General features: G+C 37.6%; 1 protein-coding gene across 11 annotated transcripts in view; it reads right to left on the reverse strand.

Annotated features, from left to right (window-relative positions):
* The window catches only part of LOC105464318 (EF-hand calcium binding domain 6), a 308,413-nt gene that overhangs the window by 148,052 nt on the left and 146,220 nt on the right, over window positions 1-14,141 (reverse strand). For all 11 annotated transcript variants that reach the window (XM_011712104.2, XM_011712099.2, XM_011712096.2 and 8 more), the window contains 5 exons: window positions 10,293-10,460; window positions 5,129-5,188; window positions 4,856-5,016; window positions 1,776-1,949; window positions 6-174 (listed from right to left, as the gene is read on the reverse strand). In XM_011712104.2, coding sequence (XP_011710406.2) covers window positions 6-174; window positions 1,776-1,949; window positions 4,856-5,016; window positions 5,129-5,188; window positions 10,293-10,460 — 732 coding nt within the window. The remainder of the gene's footprint in view (window positions 1-5; window positions 175-1,775; window positions 1,950-4,855; window positions 5,017-5,128; window positions 5,189-10,292; window positions 10,461-14,141) is intronic.

A 14,141-nucleotide genomic window follows, 5' to 3' on the forward strand; every position in this document is an offset into this window, starting at 1 on the left:
CCTACCTTCTTAAAGTCACGCACGTTAATTTTTCCATTAGGCTCCTTGCTGAAGTCAAGAAATCGTTTTTTGAATTCTGGGTCCTGCTGCTGTATACAGTTTTTGAATTTTTCAATCACTTCTTCTGTGGTCATCTTCTTGATCTGGGTGGTTTTATTCTCCGTGGGCTTGGTTCTAAAATCACAAGCAGGCATTTAGACCTGGTGTCCCAACGGACACAGGCAGGGTGCTTCCTCCAGACTTCACCCATTTCCATGTAACCCGTGACAGTAAGAAGGTTTCCCATCCTCGGTTCACTAGCTGGGAAGGGTGGAGTGACTCAGGGGCTTCTTACCCTCCCCTGGCTGGTAGGTTCCAGGGCCAGAACTGGAGGTCCCCAGCACAGTGTCCAAGTGAAAGCCCATATACAGTGGCAGGCTGGGGGCAGGGGGACTTGAAGGGAGACAATATTATTGTCCTAGAGATTTTCAATTATGCTTTGAGCTGGCCAAAGGTGGCATGTGACTGGGCACACAGGGTTGAAAAAGGATATTGTTTTTGAAGTGGAAAAATTTAAAGTCAGAGCCCATTAGAAAGCTTTAAATGAAAGAAATAGGCCGTTTTGTGGTAACTAGATCAAGAAAGTCATCAAACATCCATGGAAATAAAGGGAAGTCCACAGTTACTCCATAAGTCAATTTGATTTATAAAATACAAATTGAATGTGCTGTTCTGTGAGTGTCAGAGTGGATGTGTCTGAGCGTGTGGGCGTGGGTGTTTGTAGGACAGTGATTTCCTCAGCTCTCTGGAAGTCTCTTGGGTCCCATATTTTTGGGGAAAAAAAAGCTCTGAGACAGTCATGGAGAATGGACTTCTATTCCTTTCCTGCTGCATCTCTTGATTTTTAAGAGCTCTCCGGGAAAGCTACATTTTATGAAATGTTTCATTGCCATTGCTTCTTTCACCAGTTTTAGGAAGCAGACATATCTTATCATGGAATATTTAACCTGTCTCTTAAAATACCATCTTTATGCCCATTTATAAAGCTGCTACTACTGAAAAGCCCAGGTATTCAAATGTAATTAGCATATCATTAAAATACTCCCATTGCTCTTTACTTAAGAACTTTTTAAAAGGGCTATGACAAAGTGAAGTCTGCTGAATAGTTCTACATTTTACCTTTCATTATGAATTTATTATAAGCTATGAATGAGCAAGTTAAAATAATGTCTTTTCATTAAACTAAACCTATATTTTTAAAAGGAAGAAGAGTTAGAATATTCATCAGGCTAATTTTTTATAGATTTACTAAGTATGTTTTATTGTTACAATTCAATTTGGAAATCATTTTAATCATTCTATCATTCATATTAAAAAATGTTAACTGGTTTAATGGATGTGTGTTGTAATAAATATTAAATGGTGGTAAGGAATCTAAGCTTCTGGAAGAGAGTAAATGTGAATGCAGGTATGTAATAGAGAAGCTACAGATTGTCTCTGGGAGTCAGGAGTCCCGGATTCTTGACCCAGGCCAGTCACTAAGTTTGTGGGCCAAGTCCCCAAACCTCTCAGACATCAGTGTTTTCATTTCTAAATTTAAAAGGTAAATTCAATAATTCCTAAGATCTCTGCTTGCTCTAAAATTCCCTGACTCGAATCACTGTCTTTCTACTGTGCCATCTTTCTTATTTATAAGATGAAATATTAAAATACTCAGTCAACAAATAGTTACTAAAAACCTATTCCATGACAGACACTGTGGTTTTGATATGTGCATTCATTTTGCTTAATTTTACCTCTCAGAAAGATCTGGCTGCTGCTGTTCATCTTTTCGTAAATGTTCACTTAACAGCTGATCCTTGGGAACATGAACTGGAGAGACAGTGGGTGGGCCATCAATTCCCATGTGCGCCAAAAGTTTCTTGTAAAGGATTCTTCCTGAACCAATGTCCTGGATCTCACTGCAGAGTCTGAATTTTAAAAAATAATTAAAACACACTCAGTAGAGTAACTAAAATGGAAAAGAATGACCCTGCCAAGTGTTGGTGAAGATGCAAGTAACTACAACTTTCATCCACTGCTGGTGGGAATGTAAAACGGTACAACCACTCTATTCTTAGGCATTTACCAAAGAGAAATGAAAATGTGTGTCTACACAAATATATACAGCTTTATTTGTAACAACCAAACAGTACATATACAGCTTTATTGGTAACAGTCAGAAACTAGAAACAAACCATATACCTATCAAGAGATGAATGTATATACAAACTATGGTAAACCCATTCAATGGAATACTACTCAGCAGTGAAAAGGAAAGAACTGTTGGTATATATAAAACAAAATGAATGAATCACAAAATTGTTATGCTTAGTGAATAAAGCCAGACAAAAAAGAGAATATCTTGTGTGCTTCCATTTACATAAAGTCCTAGAAAACACAAAGTAATCTATCATGAAAGACAGCAGATCAGTGTTTTCATGGAGGTGGGAGGAGGGAGTGATGATGAATTGCTAAAGGGCATATAGAAGATTTTTGGGGTGAAAATATTTGATATCGTGATTGACATCTTGTGATGATTTTATGGATATTGACATATGATGAACTTCATCACATTGTATCATTTAAATGTGTGCAGCGTATTGTATATAAAGTATACTGCAATGCAGATATAGTAAATGTAAAAAAAGAATTATAAAAAATTATATGACTGAAGGCAGGGGCTCCCAAAGTGTGGTCTGAGGACACTTCCAGAGCATCAGTGAGGCTAGAACTATTTTTCTATTAACACTGAGGTGTGATTTGCCTTTTTCACTCAATTCTTCTATGCATATAGAGTCAAGTCCATCAGAGGCAACATGTGTGATCATGTCCTCACTCAGACCACAAATAAAATGTATTCTTGTGTAGGCTGTGTTTTCTAACATTTTTAAGGTTGTAGGCTTAGGGTGTAAATGAGGAACTAGGAGTAGGTTTTCAGTGATTAACTCAGTTTCTTTATAGCCTTTCTACCCGGCTCTCTACTAGAGACCTTCAGTTACACTTGCTATAACTGCTGTAACCTCATTATTGTCCAACAAACCATTATTTCGAAATTCCAAGTTTTCCCTGAGCCTATATGAAAGCACAGCAAGGAAGTACACTTCTTTCTGCAATGACACTTTAAAAATGTCTCCGTTTTAATTTCTGATATGGTATATAAGGACATACTCCATATGAGAAACAGCCTTTGAGGTCCTCGATAATTCTTCAGAGTATAAAAGTGTCCCGAGACCAAAAGTGCTGAGAACCACTGACCTGGGGCACATTCCCTACCCTTGCTGTGCCTCAGTTTCCTTATCCATGAAATGCAGATAATAAAAGTACCAAGGACTGCTGCAATGACCAATGGGACAATCCACATAAAGCCGTTAGCGCTGGCGCTGATATGCTCTATGTATACGTGCTTAATAAATCGCAGCTGTAATAACAGTCCTATGGTATCCTTATGATGATCTGCATACAGCTGGGAGCTGAGCATGAGCTCTGAAGCCACACTTTGCTCAATAAGTGCTCACTAGTATCATCATCGCTCCCATAAATATTCATGTGGCTATGTATGAAGCACTGTGCTAACTACTGTTGCCACAACTGTGAACAAACCAGAACAACGCCTACCTTACTGAACTTCGATCAGCTGGGAGAGACTGTTCATTTGGAACAGAGGGAAAGACGGTCTAAAAGTCCAGAGGCAAGACAGGGCCCAGAGTTTTCAAGGAGTGGAAAGCAGGTCAGCATAGCTGGAGCTGAGACCAGCAGCAGCGGCAGCAGCAAACACTGGCTGAGGCCTCACTATATGCTTGGCCCTGAGGTAGTAAAGCTTTGTGTGTAAGATCTCATTTGATCCTTATCACAACTCTAGTAAGAAATATCTGGATGAAGAAACAGAGACTTGAAGAGGTTAAGTCACTCGCCCAGGTTTGGAACTAATTCAACCTAGGCAACCTGGCTGCACAGTCTCAGCCCCTGAGAGGTGAGAGGCTCATGGAGGGCCTGGGAACCATGCAGATGGTAATGGGACTGCAAAATGGTTTTTTGTTTGTTTGGTTGGTTGACTTTTGTTTTTGTTTTGTTTTGTTTTGAGACGGAGTTTTGCTCCAGCTGCCCAGGCTGGAGTGCAATGGGGCAATCTCGGCTCACTGCAACCTTTGCCTCCCGGGTTCAAGCGATTCTCCTGCCTCAGCCTCCCAGGTAGCATTACAGGCATGTGCCACCACACCCAGCTTAAGTTTGTATTTTTGGTAGAGACAGGGTTTCTCCATGAGTTGACTATGTATCATTATATTGCTCGGTTGTCAATATTTGATCATTGTGGTTTTAAAAGTACACGAAGCTCTTGCTCTATCAGAAGGCAGCATATTTCACTGTTGCAACTCGCACACACAAAATGTCTCCATTCCACAAGAGCTGAGATGAAATCTTTGCATCTTGAACAATACTTTACAAGATATTACTAAAAAATAAAGGAAAGATATTTGCTTGCAAGAAAAGAAGAAAAAAGAGAGCTCAGGAATCATAGAGCCCCAGGAGGGAACCCAGGCCTCACAACTCACCAGCTGTGCAAGTTGGAGTGAGTATTTAACTTCTCCAGACCTCAGTTTCTTTGTCCGTAGAAAGGAATAATGTTAGCTACCTTACGTGGCTGTGATAAGGACTATATCATATAAGGCATATCAAACTCTTAAGCGATGTCCAGTGCTTAGCAAGGATTCAGTAAATAGCAGTTATTATCAATATTACCTATTAATATTTCAAAAACACACAGAAAAGGTTTAGAATTATGGAACAGGCCTTATGAAAAACATGACACGAATTAATTTTGTTACCAAAAACTTACTTTATGAAATGTGCATTCGTTAAAAATGGGCAGAAGACGTGCAAGATTTTCTTGAAATTATTTCGGCCAATGAGCCCTGTGTCTCCAAGGTCATATGCCCGTAGCATATTATAAAAAGCATGTAGGTTCCTAGTAATTGTATCATGAACAATTTCTTCCACCTAACATTAAAGAACAAACACATTTCCTAAGCTGTACATCTGTAACCTTTTGTAACAGTAACCTCAAACCACATGGGAAGGCATCTGCACAAAGAAGGCACGTGTTACTTACTGAATCCCAGGCCAGAAGGAAAGGTGTCTTAGTATCTGTACAGGGAGATGCTTTTCTCATCTAATTGGGAAAGAGAAGATATATAAATAAATACCACTCATGAAAGTCATTAGGAGCACTGGAGGCAGATGGACCTGGACTTGAATCCTAGCTCTGTCCCTAATTAGCCATTAGTGTTGAGACCTTGAACAACGGAGCTTGCACTCTAATACCCATCTGAAAGTAAAGACTATAACACTTAACTTGAAATACTATGCAGCCATAAAAAAGAAAGAGATCAAGTCTTTTGCAGGGACATAGATGGAGTGGAGGCCATTATCCTTAGCAAGCTAACACAGCAAGAGAAAACCAAATACCACATGTTCTCACTTATAAGTGGGAGCTAAATGATGAGAACACATGGACACATAGAGGAGAACAATGCACGCTGGGGCATATTGGAGAATAAGAGAATTTTCACCCTCAGGAGAATGAGGATGGAGGTTGGGAGGAGAGAGAGGATCAGGAAAAATATAATAACTAATGAATACTAGGCTTAATACCTGGGTGATGAAATAATCTGTACAATAAACCCCCATGACACAACTTTACCTGTGTAACAAACCCACACTTGCACCCCTGAACTTAAAATAAAAGTTAAAAAAATAGCATTTAATTTTCACTTAAAGAAAACTACAATAAACACGAAAAAACCCATCACCTAGAAATGAAATAAATGCTAAGTAGAATAACGAGATGGCATTTTTGCCTACCAGAATGGTGAAAACGCAAAAGTAAGCAAACTGCCTGCACAGGTGGGGGTTTCAGAAATGGTGGGAGTGTAAATTGATCTAACTTTCTGGAAAGTATTTTTGTCTCAAGATACATTTGGATACTATTTGACAATATGATAATTTAGACTCTACGGCGAGGACGAAGGCTGCCGCTGGGGAAGAGAACCGGTAGCTAGGGGCTGGCAGAGAAAAGAAAACTTCCTATCACTGCATCCCCTCTTGTGTTCTTTGCATTCTGTACTTTATACATATCATCCTCTTTAAAAAATATTAAAATATTAATAGAATAAAACATATTCTTTGACCCAATAATTCCATTTCTTAAAATTTAGAACTGAAGAAATAATCATAGAGTGATACAAAAAAGCAAGTGCCAAGATGTTCACTGCAGCAAAATTTTAAAAATAAAAAATAAATGAACATCCAAATTATAACAGTTATTTAGTATCTTTTAAAATTAGATAGCAGGCCGGGCACAGTGACTCAAGCCTGTAATCCAGCACTTTGGGAGGCCAAGGTGGGCGGATCACCTGAGGTCAGGAGTTCGAGACTACCCTGGCCAACATGGTGAAACCCCATCTCTACTAAAAACACAAAAATTAGCTGGGCGTGGTGGTGTGCCCCTGTAATCCCAGCTACTCGGGAGGCTGTCGCTGGAGAATCGTTTGAACCCAGGAGGCGGAGGTTGCAGTGAGCCAAGGTCATGTCACTGCACTCCAGCCTGGGCAACAGAGTGAGACTCTGTCTCTAAAATAAATAAAATAAAATTAGATAGCAGAACTTTTCATTGACATTAAGTGTTAACAGTATGTTAATAAGCGACAATATAGACTAAAACGTCATTATATGTGGCGTGAACCCAGGAGGCGGAGTTGCAGTGAGCCAAGATCACACCACTGCACTCCAGCCTGGGTGACAGAGTGAGACTCCATCTCAAAAAAAAAAAAAAGTCATTATATTGTCTTGCTTTTAAACAAAATAGCTACAATCTAGAGAAATGTGTGTCCAAACTCATCAAATTGCATACATTAAATATGTACAGTTTTTGAATATCAATTATACTTCAATAAAGCTGTTTTTAAAAAACAGAAGTATGGGTATGCATGTATGTGGACTTGGAAGAATATACAGCAAAGTATAACAGTAAATAACAATGCTTTGGTGTTAGAATTAGTGGTGATTTTTATTTTTGCCTATTGCACATCTATGTTTTCTAATTTTTCCAATTCCTTCATTCATCATTCATTCATTCATTCATTCAATAGATTGTGTGAGTGTGCCTGACACTGCCTATCCCCTATAGTACAATGGGCAGTGATAACAGAAAGGTCCCTGCCTTTGTGGAGACAGGAACACATCAGGCCACAAATGTGACTCTGAGGCTGGGAGGGTCCCTGTGCAGGCTCTGGGGGCGCTGAGCTCTGGAGATGGTAACATAGGTCACAAGGAGCTGGAAGGAATCCCAGGTAGCAGATGCAGCGCACGCCAAGGCCTGAGAAGGGCAGCCGGGGAGCCTGAGGAACTGGATGAAGAGGTCTTCCCAGAAAGTCATTGGAAAGGTGAAGGCGTGAAGACAGACATGATCTATTTTATACTAAACAAAGATCACACCACTTGCCACGTGGAGAAGGGATTGCTTACGTGTCTACATTTTGTTTTTAAAGAAAACAGATTCTTAACATTTTATGCGCATTATCCTGTTAAATTCCCAACAACCTTACAAGGTGGTACCATAATCAACCTGGTTTTACAGGTAAAGAAATGAGTCTTAGAGAGGTAAATTATTTGCCCCAGGTCACAGCTAATAAGAGGTGGAGGCAGGGAGTCGAACGCAGGTGCACAAGCTCCTACCCTGGCCGGATGCCTCTACTCCCAGGCCACCAGGCTTGATCTGACTCTGAAGCACTGGCAGTAAACTGAGTCAAGGCACATGCTCAGGCATCCATACGCCACATACATGGCATGGGTGCACAGGTTCACACACGCATCTATCACTTATGCAGGACAGGTATGGGGTACAGCCAACACCAACGGTCAGCCTATTCCGACCCACTGTCTAGCAAAACAGATCACAAGGCCTTTTATGCATAAAGGAATTTTATATACATTATACTAAATTATAGTATATAATATAGTAATATAGTTGATATATAATATAGCTAATTTGTAATATACTATATATCATGTAACTATGTATATATAACTGTTATATATGTGTACATAACATATTATGCTATAATTATATAGCATAATTATATAATAATATAGTATCATATAATTATAATATAGGATTTATTAAGTAAGCAATAAAGCAGTGTACAAATGTCTATATATATCCAGATATAGTATATTTATATGATAATTATATTATATATCTGGATATATATTATACATAATTCAATTATTGCTAAAGTATAATATATACAATAAAGCAGGTACCAAGATGTAATTAATTAATATAATAATTGTAAAACTATAATAATATGTAATATATGATGTAATTATATTATAATATATAACTGGATTTACAATATGTCTGGATATATGTATCCAGCAACATAAGAATGCCCACACCTTTTGGGCCAGTATTTCCACTTCTCAAATCTATTCTAAGGAAATATTTAGATATGAATGGAGATCTGTGCACAAAGATGTCCAGCATAACGAAAGGAAGAAGAGAAACAGCCCAGCTGCCCCAGTGACAAGGACGTGCACAGAACACTCTAAGATACCACTGGCGATCTTGTTTATGATGAGTTTTTAATGATGTGGGGTGAGGGGGAAGGCTCATCATATAATGTGAAGCTGAAAAAATGGAATATACAAAGTCATACAAAGAGTGAGTTCAACTATGTAAACAAAAAAATGTGCCCACCCACACACAAAGAGCAGAAGAAAATTTATCACAATTTTAACTGTGTAACTATCTCTGAGTATTGGGATTTGGGATTTTTATCATTATTTTCACCTTTGTAGTTTGAGATATATTCTAATCTACAAAGAATTTCTGTTACTTGTGTAATCACAAAACATTTGAATAAGTTATGTATTATGGCCTATTAAAATTACCTCCAAAATGTTGGTAGAAAATGTCTACATGTACCAAGAGGAGGTAATTTAAATATGACACTTTCGCTCCAATAAACTGTCCCATTTTAAAACAAGAAGTATGCCATAATATCTTCCCAAGACCTTGATGCAAAACCACGACAGATGGAAAGGATTTATTGATGATGAATAAATTGTACTTTGCACAGAAACCATCAGAACAGAATGCAGCTGGCTTCAGCTAAACCATCTTAAAGCTTTCCCCAAAGCCAGGCACCCCATTCAGATCCATTCAGTAGAAACATCACCTTTAGGGAAACAGTGCGTCTCGTGATATTACTGGTTTGAATTTGATTCATAGGGATGCCAACTTCGAAAATCTAAAATTAAAAGCTAATTTGTACCTGTTAAAGGAAGCTTTTTAAAAAACATTTCAACAAGAATCTGTTAAAGCCTATTGCATGCACTATCTGAAATGAATCTGATAAAGTTCTTAAAACTGTTTTAATGCTAATAGCTATTAAAGTTATAGAAGCATTTCTAATAATAAAACTGTCAACTTTTCAGTCTAAAGAAACAAATGCTAAAGGCAAATGCTAGTCACTAAAGGCAATAAGCAGTTATTTTTTTAAAGTTGAACCAACGTAGGGTACGAAACTCTAAAAATATGAATGAGAACCACAGTAGTCACTCACAAATACTCCTTTTAAAGACATGGCTGTGGCCAGGTGCAGTGGCTCATGCCTGTAATGCCCGCACTTTGGGAGGCTGAGGCAGGTGGATCACGAGGTCAGGAGATAAAGGCCAGCCTGGCCAACACGGTGAAACCCTGTCTCTACTAAAAATACAAAAATTACCCGGGCGTGGCGGCACGTGCCTGTAGTCCCAGCTACTCAGGAGGCTGAGGCAGGAGAATTGCTTGAACCTGGCAGGCGGAGGCTGCAGTGAGCCGAGATCATGCCGCTGCACTCCAGCCTGGGCAACAGAGAAAGACTCCATCTCAAGAAAAAAACAAGAACAACACTAAATAAATAAATAAGTAAGACATGGCTGCAAGAGGAGTGCTGTCGAGGTGGTACCAGTTACATCCTGTATATATATAAAGGGCTCTTGTTCAGGGATGGGTTTTCAGAAATGTCAATTACCATCCTTTTTAAGATGCAGAAACTAAAAGTTAAAATCAAACAATGCTTGAACACTGGACCCTTACTTGAAATGACTGAGTTGAAAACTGGGAAGTCGTTAATTTATTTAAATCATATTTCACCTGCATCTCTTATTAGGAATACTGACATTTCCCGGCAGAAAGAGAAAACCAAACAGGAAATTGTTACAAAACTCACCCTAGAGTTCTTTTCAACCAGATCAATAAACACGCTGATGTTGACCACTCCAGTGTTCCCAGGGTCAAGCGTTTGCATTAGTTCTTTGAATTCCGAATCGCTTAGTTTTACAGCCACGCAATTTAGAATATGTCGAAATTCTTCCCTTGTTATCGGTCCATTGGGTTTCTGAGCATCAGAGTATATATAACAGAATTTTTGAAAAAAGAAAAAAGGAAGAAAAAGTATTACGTATGTTTAGCATCATTTAATAAAGAGTGAGCTTTGGCCATATAGAATTATGATTGGAAACGCAAATACATCGATTGATGATCCTTATATAACACGAGCAGTGTGTGTGTGTGTTTGTGTGTGTGTGTGTGTGTAGGGGAAATGCTAGAACTTTCCAGGTGCAGTTCCTACAATGTTCTCTATCAGGACATGGCTTTGGGTGAGCAATGAGGCCCATTTCTCACGCTCAGGCTGACTGCCTTCCCCAGAGGCTTGAATGGCTTGAACAGCTCCTATCCCACCTGAGAGCTGGGGGTTCAACCGCATGGGGCACAACACTTCCCAGCAGTTCAATTACAGTTCGCCAATTTAGTAAGAATAAATTGTACTTGTTTCTCCACCAAGTCTCATCCATTACATAAATGGACAATTACTTTGCTAGAAAAATTTCAGCCATGCTGCATAAAGAAAACATATCATGAGCAAAATACAGTGAGAAAAAAATTTCTTCCCCCAGAAAATTTATCAATAAGTAGACTGAATTCCAAAATTGAGAGATATTGTTTACTAGAAAGACAGGGTAAATAAAGAACCCTCACCTCACATAGAGACATAGTGAATATTAACGTGACAAAAGGATTTATTAAGTAAGCAATAAAGCAGTGTGCAAATGTCAACTATTATTTGGGGTTCCAAAATCTGAAAAGGATATAAGGTTCTCTTGAGGGGTAACCTAAGTACTTTAGGGGATATATGCATGCTTACCATTTGGTTTGGGAGTCATAATCAATTCTTTAATACCTAAATAGAAATTACTGACAGCTAATTTTTTAAGTGACTTTAATAAATTTACAGCACTGTGTAACCATCACCACTAATTCTAGAATATTTTCAGCACCCCCAAAATAAACCTCGTGCACATTTGCAGTCACTCCCCATGTCCAGCCCCAACCTAAGGCAATGACTTCATTTTCTGTCTCTAGATATTTGCCTTTTTCTGGATATTTCATGTAAATAGAATCATAAATACATGGTTTCCTGCATCTGGCTTCTTTCTCCTAACATAGTGTTTTTGAGGATCATCCATGACGTAGCATGTATTTTTATTCCCGACTGAGCATTACATTGCCAGATTTTGTTTATCTTGTCACAAGTTGATAGACATTTGAATTGTTTCTGGTTTGGAAATTGTAAATAATGTTGTTATGAATGTTTGCACACAAGTCTTTGTGTAGACACACTTTCATTTCTCTTGGGCAGATACCTAGGAGTGGAATTGCTGGGTTATATAAGTCACATTTAATTTTTACAGAAACTGCCATGCTGTTTTCCACAGTGGCTGTGACATTTCGCATTTTCACAAGCAGTATATGAGAGTTCCAGTATCTCCACACATCCTTGTCAACACTTATTATTGTCTGTCTTTTTCATTATAGCCATACTAGAGGGTGAGAAGTGGTATCTTGTGGCTTTGAGCTTCTCTAGTAACCATGCTGTCAAGTATCTTTTCATGGGTTCATAAAAGATTTTACTGGTTGTTCATAGATCTTCTTGGGTAAAATGCCTATTAATATATTTTACCCATTTAAAAAATTAGGTTGTCTTCTTATTGAGTTCTAAAAGTACTTGTATATTCTAGATACAAGTCCTTTATCAGATATATGATTTGCATATATCTTCTCCCAGTCTGTGGCTTGTCTTCTCACTTTCTCAGAGGTATCTTTTGAAGCATGAAATTTAATTTTGATAAAGTCCAATGCATCGATTTGTTTCTTTTATGGGTTATACTTTGGTGTCATTAAGAAATGTTTGCCTAACACAAGGTCACAAAGATTTATATATTTTTTTCTTCTAAGAGTTTTATCAGTTTACATTTTATATTTAGATCTACTTGTGTATGGTGTAAGGGACTGAATTCATCTTTTTGCTTATGGATATCCAATTGACCTCTTAACATTTTAACAAATATGTTCCTTTCCCCCACTGAATTTGTCAAAAATAAATGGACCATAAATGTAAGGGTTTACTTATGAACTCTCAACTCTATTCCATTGATCTATATGTTGGTCTTCAAACCAGTATCACACAGTCTTTACTACTATAGCTTTGCACTAAGATTCAAACTCTGGAACTGTAAGTATTCTAACTCTGTTCTTCTTTTCCAAGACCATTTTGGCTGTTCTTCCACCTTGCATTTCCATACGAATTTTCAGATAGTTTTTCAAAAGCAAAAAAAAAAAAAAAAAAGCCAGCTGGGATGTTGATAGGGTTTGCACTGAATCTACAAAGCAATTTGCAGAAAACTGTCATCTTAATAATAGTGTCTCCAATCTATAAATATGGAATGTATTTTTATTTATTTACATATTCTTTACTTTCCTTTAACAATATTTTGTAATTTTCAATGTACAAATCTGGCACTTCTTTTGATAAATTTATTCCTAGCTATTGTATTCTTTTTGATGCTATTGTGAATGGAATTGCTTTCAGAAGTTCCTTTTCAGAATGTTCACAGCTAGTTTATAGAAATATAACTGATTTTTGTATGTTAATCTTATATTTCTGCAACCTTATAAATTCATTTATTAGTTCTAGCAATATGTGTACGCACACATGCACAAATTCCTTAGAATTTTCCGCACATAAGATCGTATCGTCTGTGAACAGAGACAGTTTTACTTCTTCCTTTTCAATCTTGATGCCTTTTATTTCTTTTTCTTTCCTGATTGGACTGTCCAGAACTCTAGCACAGTGTTGACTAGAAGTAGCAAGAGCTGACACTCTTGTGCTGTTCCTGATCTTAGCAGGAAGGTGTTCAGTCTTTTACCATTAACTATGCTGCTGGCTATGGGTTTGTTGTAAATTCCCTTTCTCAGGTGAAGGTATTTCTCTTCTGTTCTAATTTGTGGTAAGTTATTATCACAAACAGGTGTTAGATTTTTCAAATACTGTTTTTGCATCTATTGAGACAATCATGTAGTTTTGTTTCTCACTCTATTAATGTTGCATATGATATTAATTGATTTTGGGGGAAGTTAAACCAACTTTGCAATCCTGGGATAAATCCCATGTGGTCACAGCACTTAAGCCTTGTTATGCATTGATGATTTCGGTTTGCTAATATTTTGTTGAGAATTTTTGCAACTATACTCACAAAGGATATTGGTCTGTGGTTCTTTTCTTGTGATGCCTTTGCTTGGTTTTGGTATCAGGGTAATACTGGCCTCAGAGAATGATTCTGGAAGTGTTCCTTCCTCCTGTATTTTCTGAAAGTTTGTGAAGGAATGGCATGATTTTTGTAAGCAATCATTGTAGTCTTCAATGTGGAGAAATTGCACATTTTTGTAAGACATATTTCTAGGTACTTGATTTTTTAAAAAATGTTATCAGAAATAATATTTTAAAAATTCATCTTTTTCTAATTGTTTATTGCAGTTTATTGAAATATTGTTGGTCTTTGTCTATTGACCTTGTATCCAGTGACTTTCTAAATTCTATGAAATATTGTTGGTCTTTGTGTATTGACCTTGTATCCATTGACTTTCTAAATTCTATTATTAATTCTAATGTCTGGGAGGATTCTATTGGACTTCCTATTAACAAAATCATGTCGGCTACAAATAACAACTTCAAGACTAG

Source organism: Macaca nemestrina, chromosome 15 (assembly GCF_043159975.1).
Source record: "Macaca nemestrina isolate mMacNem1 chromosome 15, mMacNem.hap1, whole genome shotgun sequence".
In the NCBI taxonomy this organism is placed as follows: domain Eukaryota; kingdom Metazoa; phylum Chordata; class Mammalia; order Primates; family Cercopithecidae; genus Macaca; species Macaca nemestrina.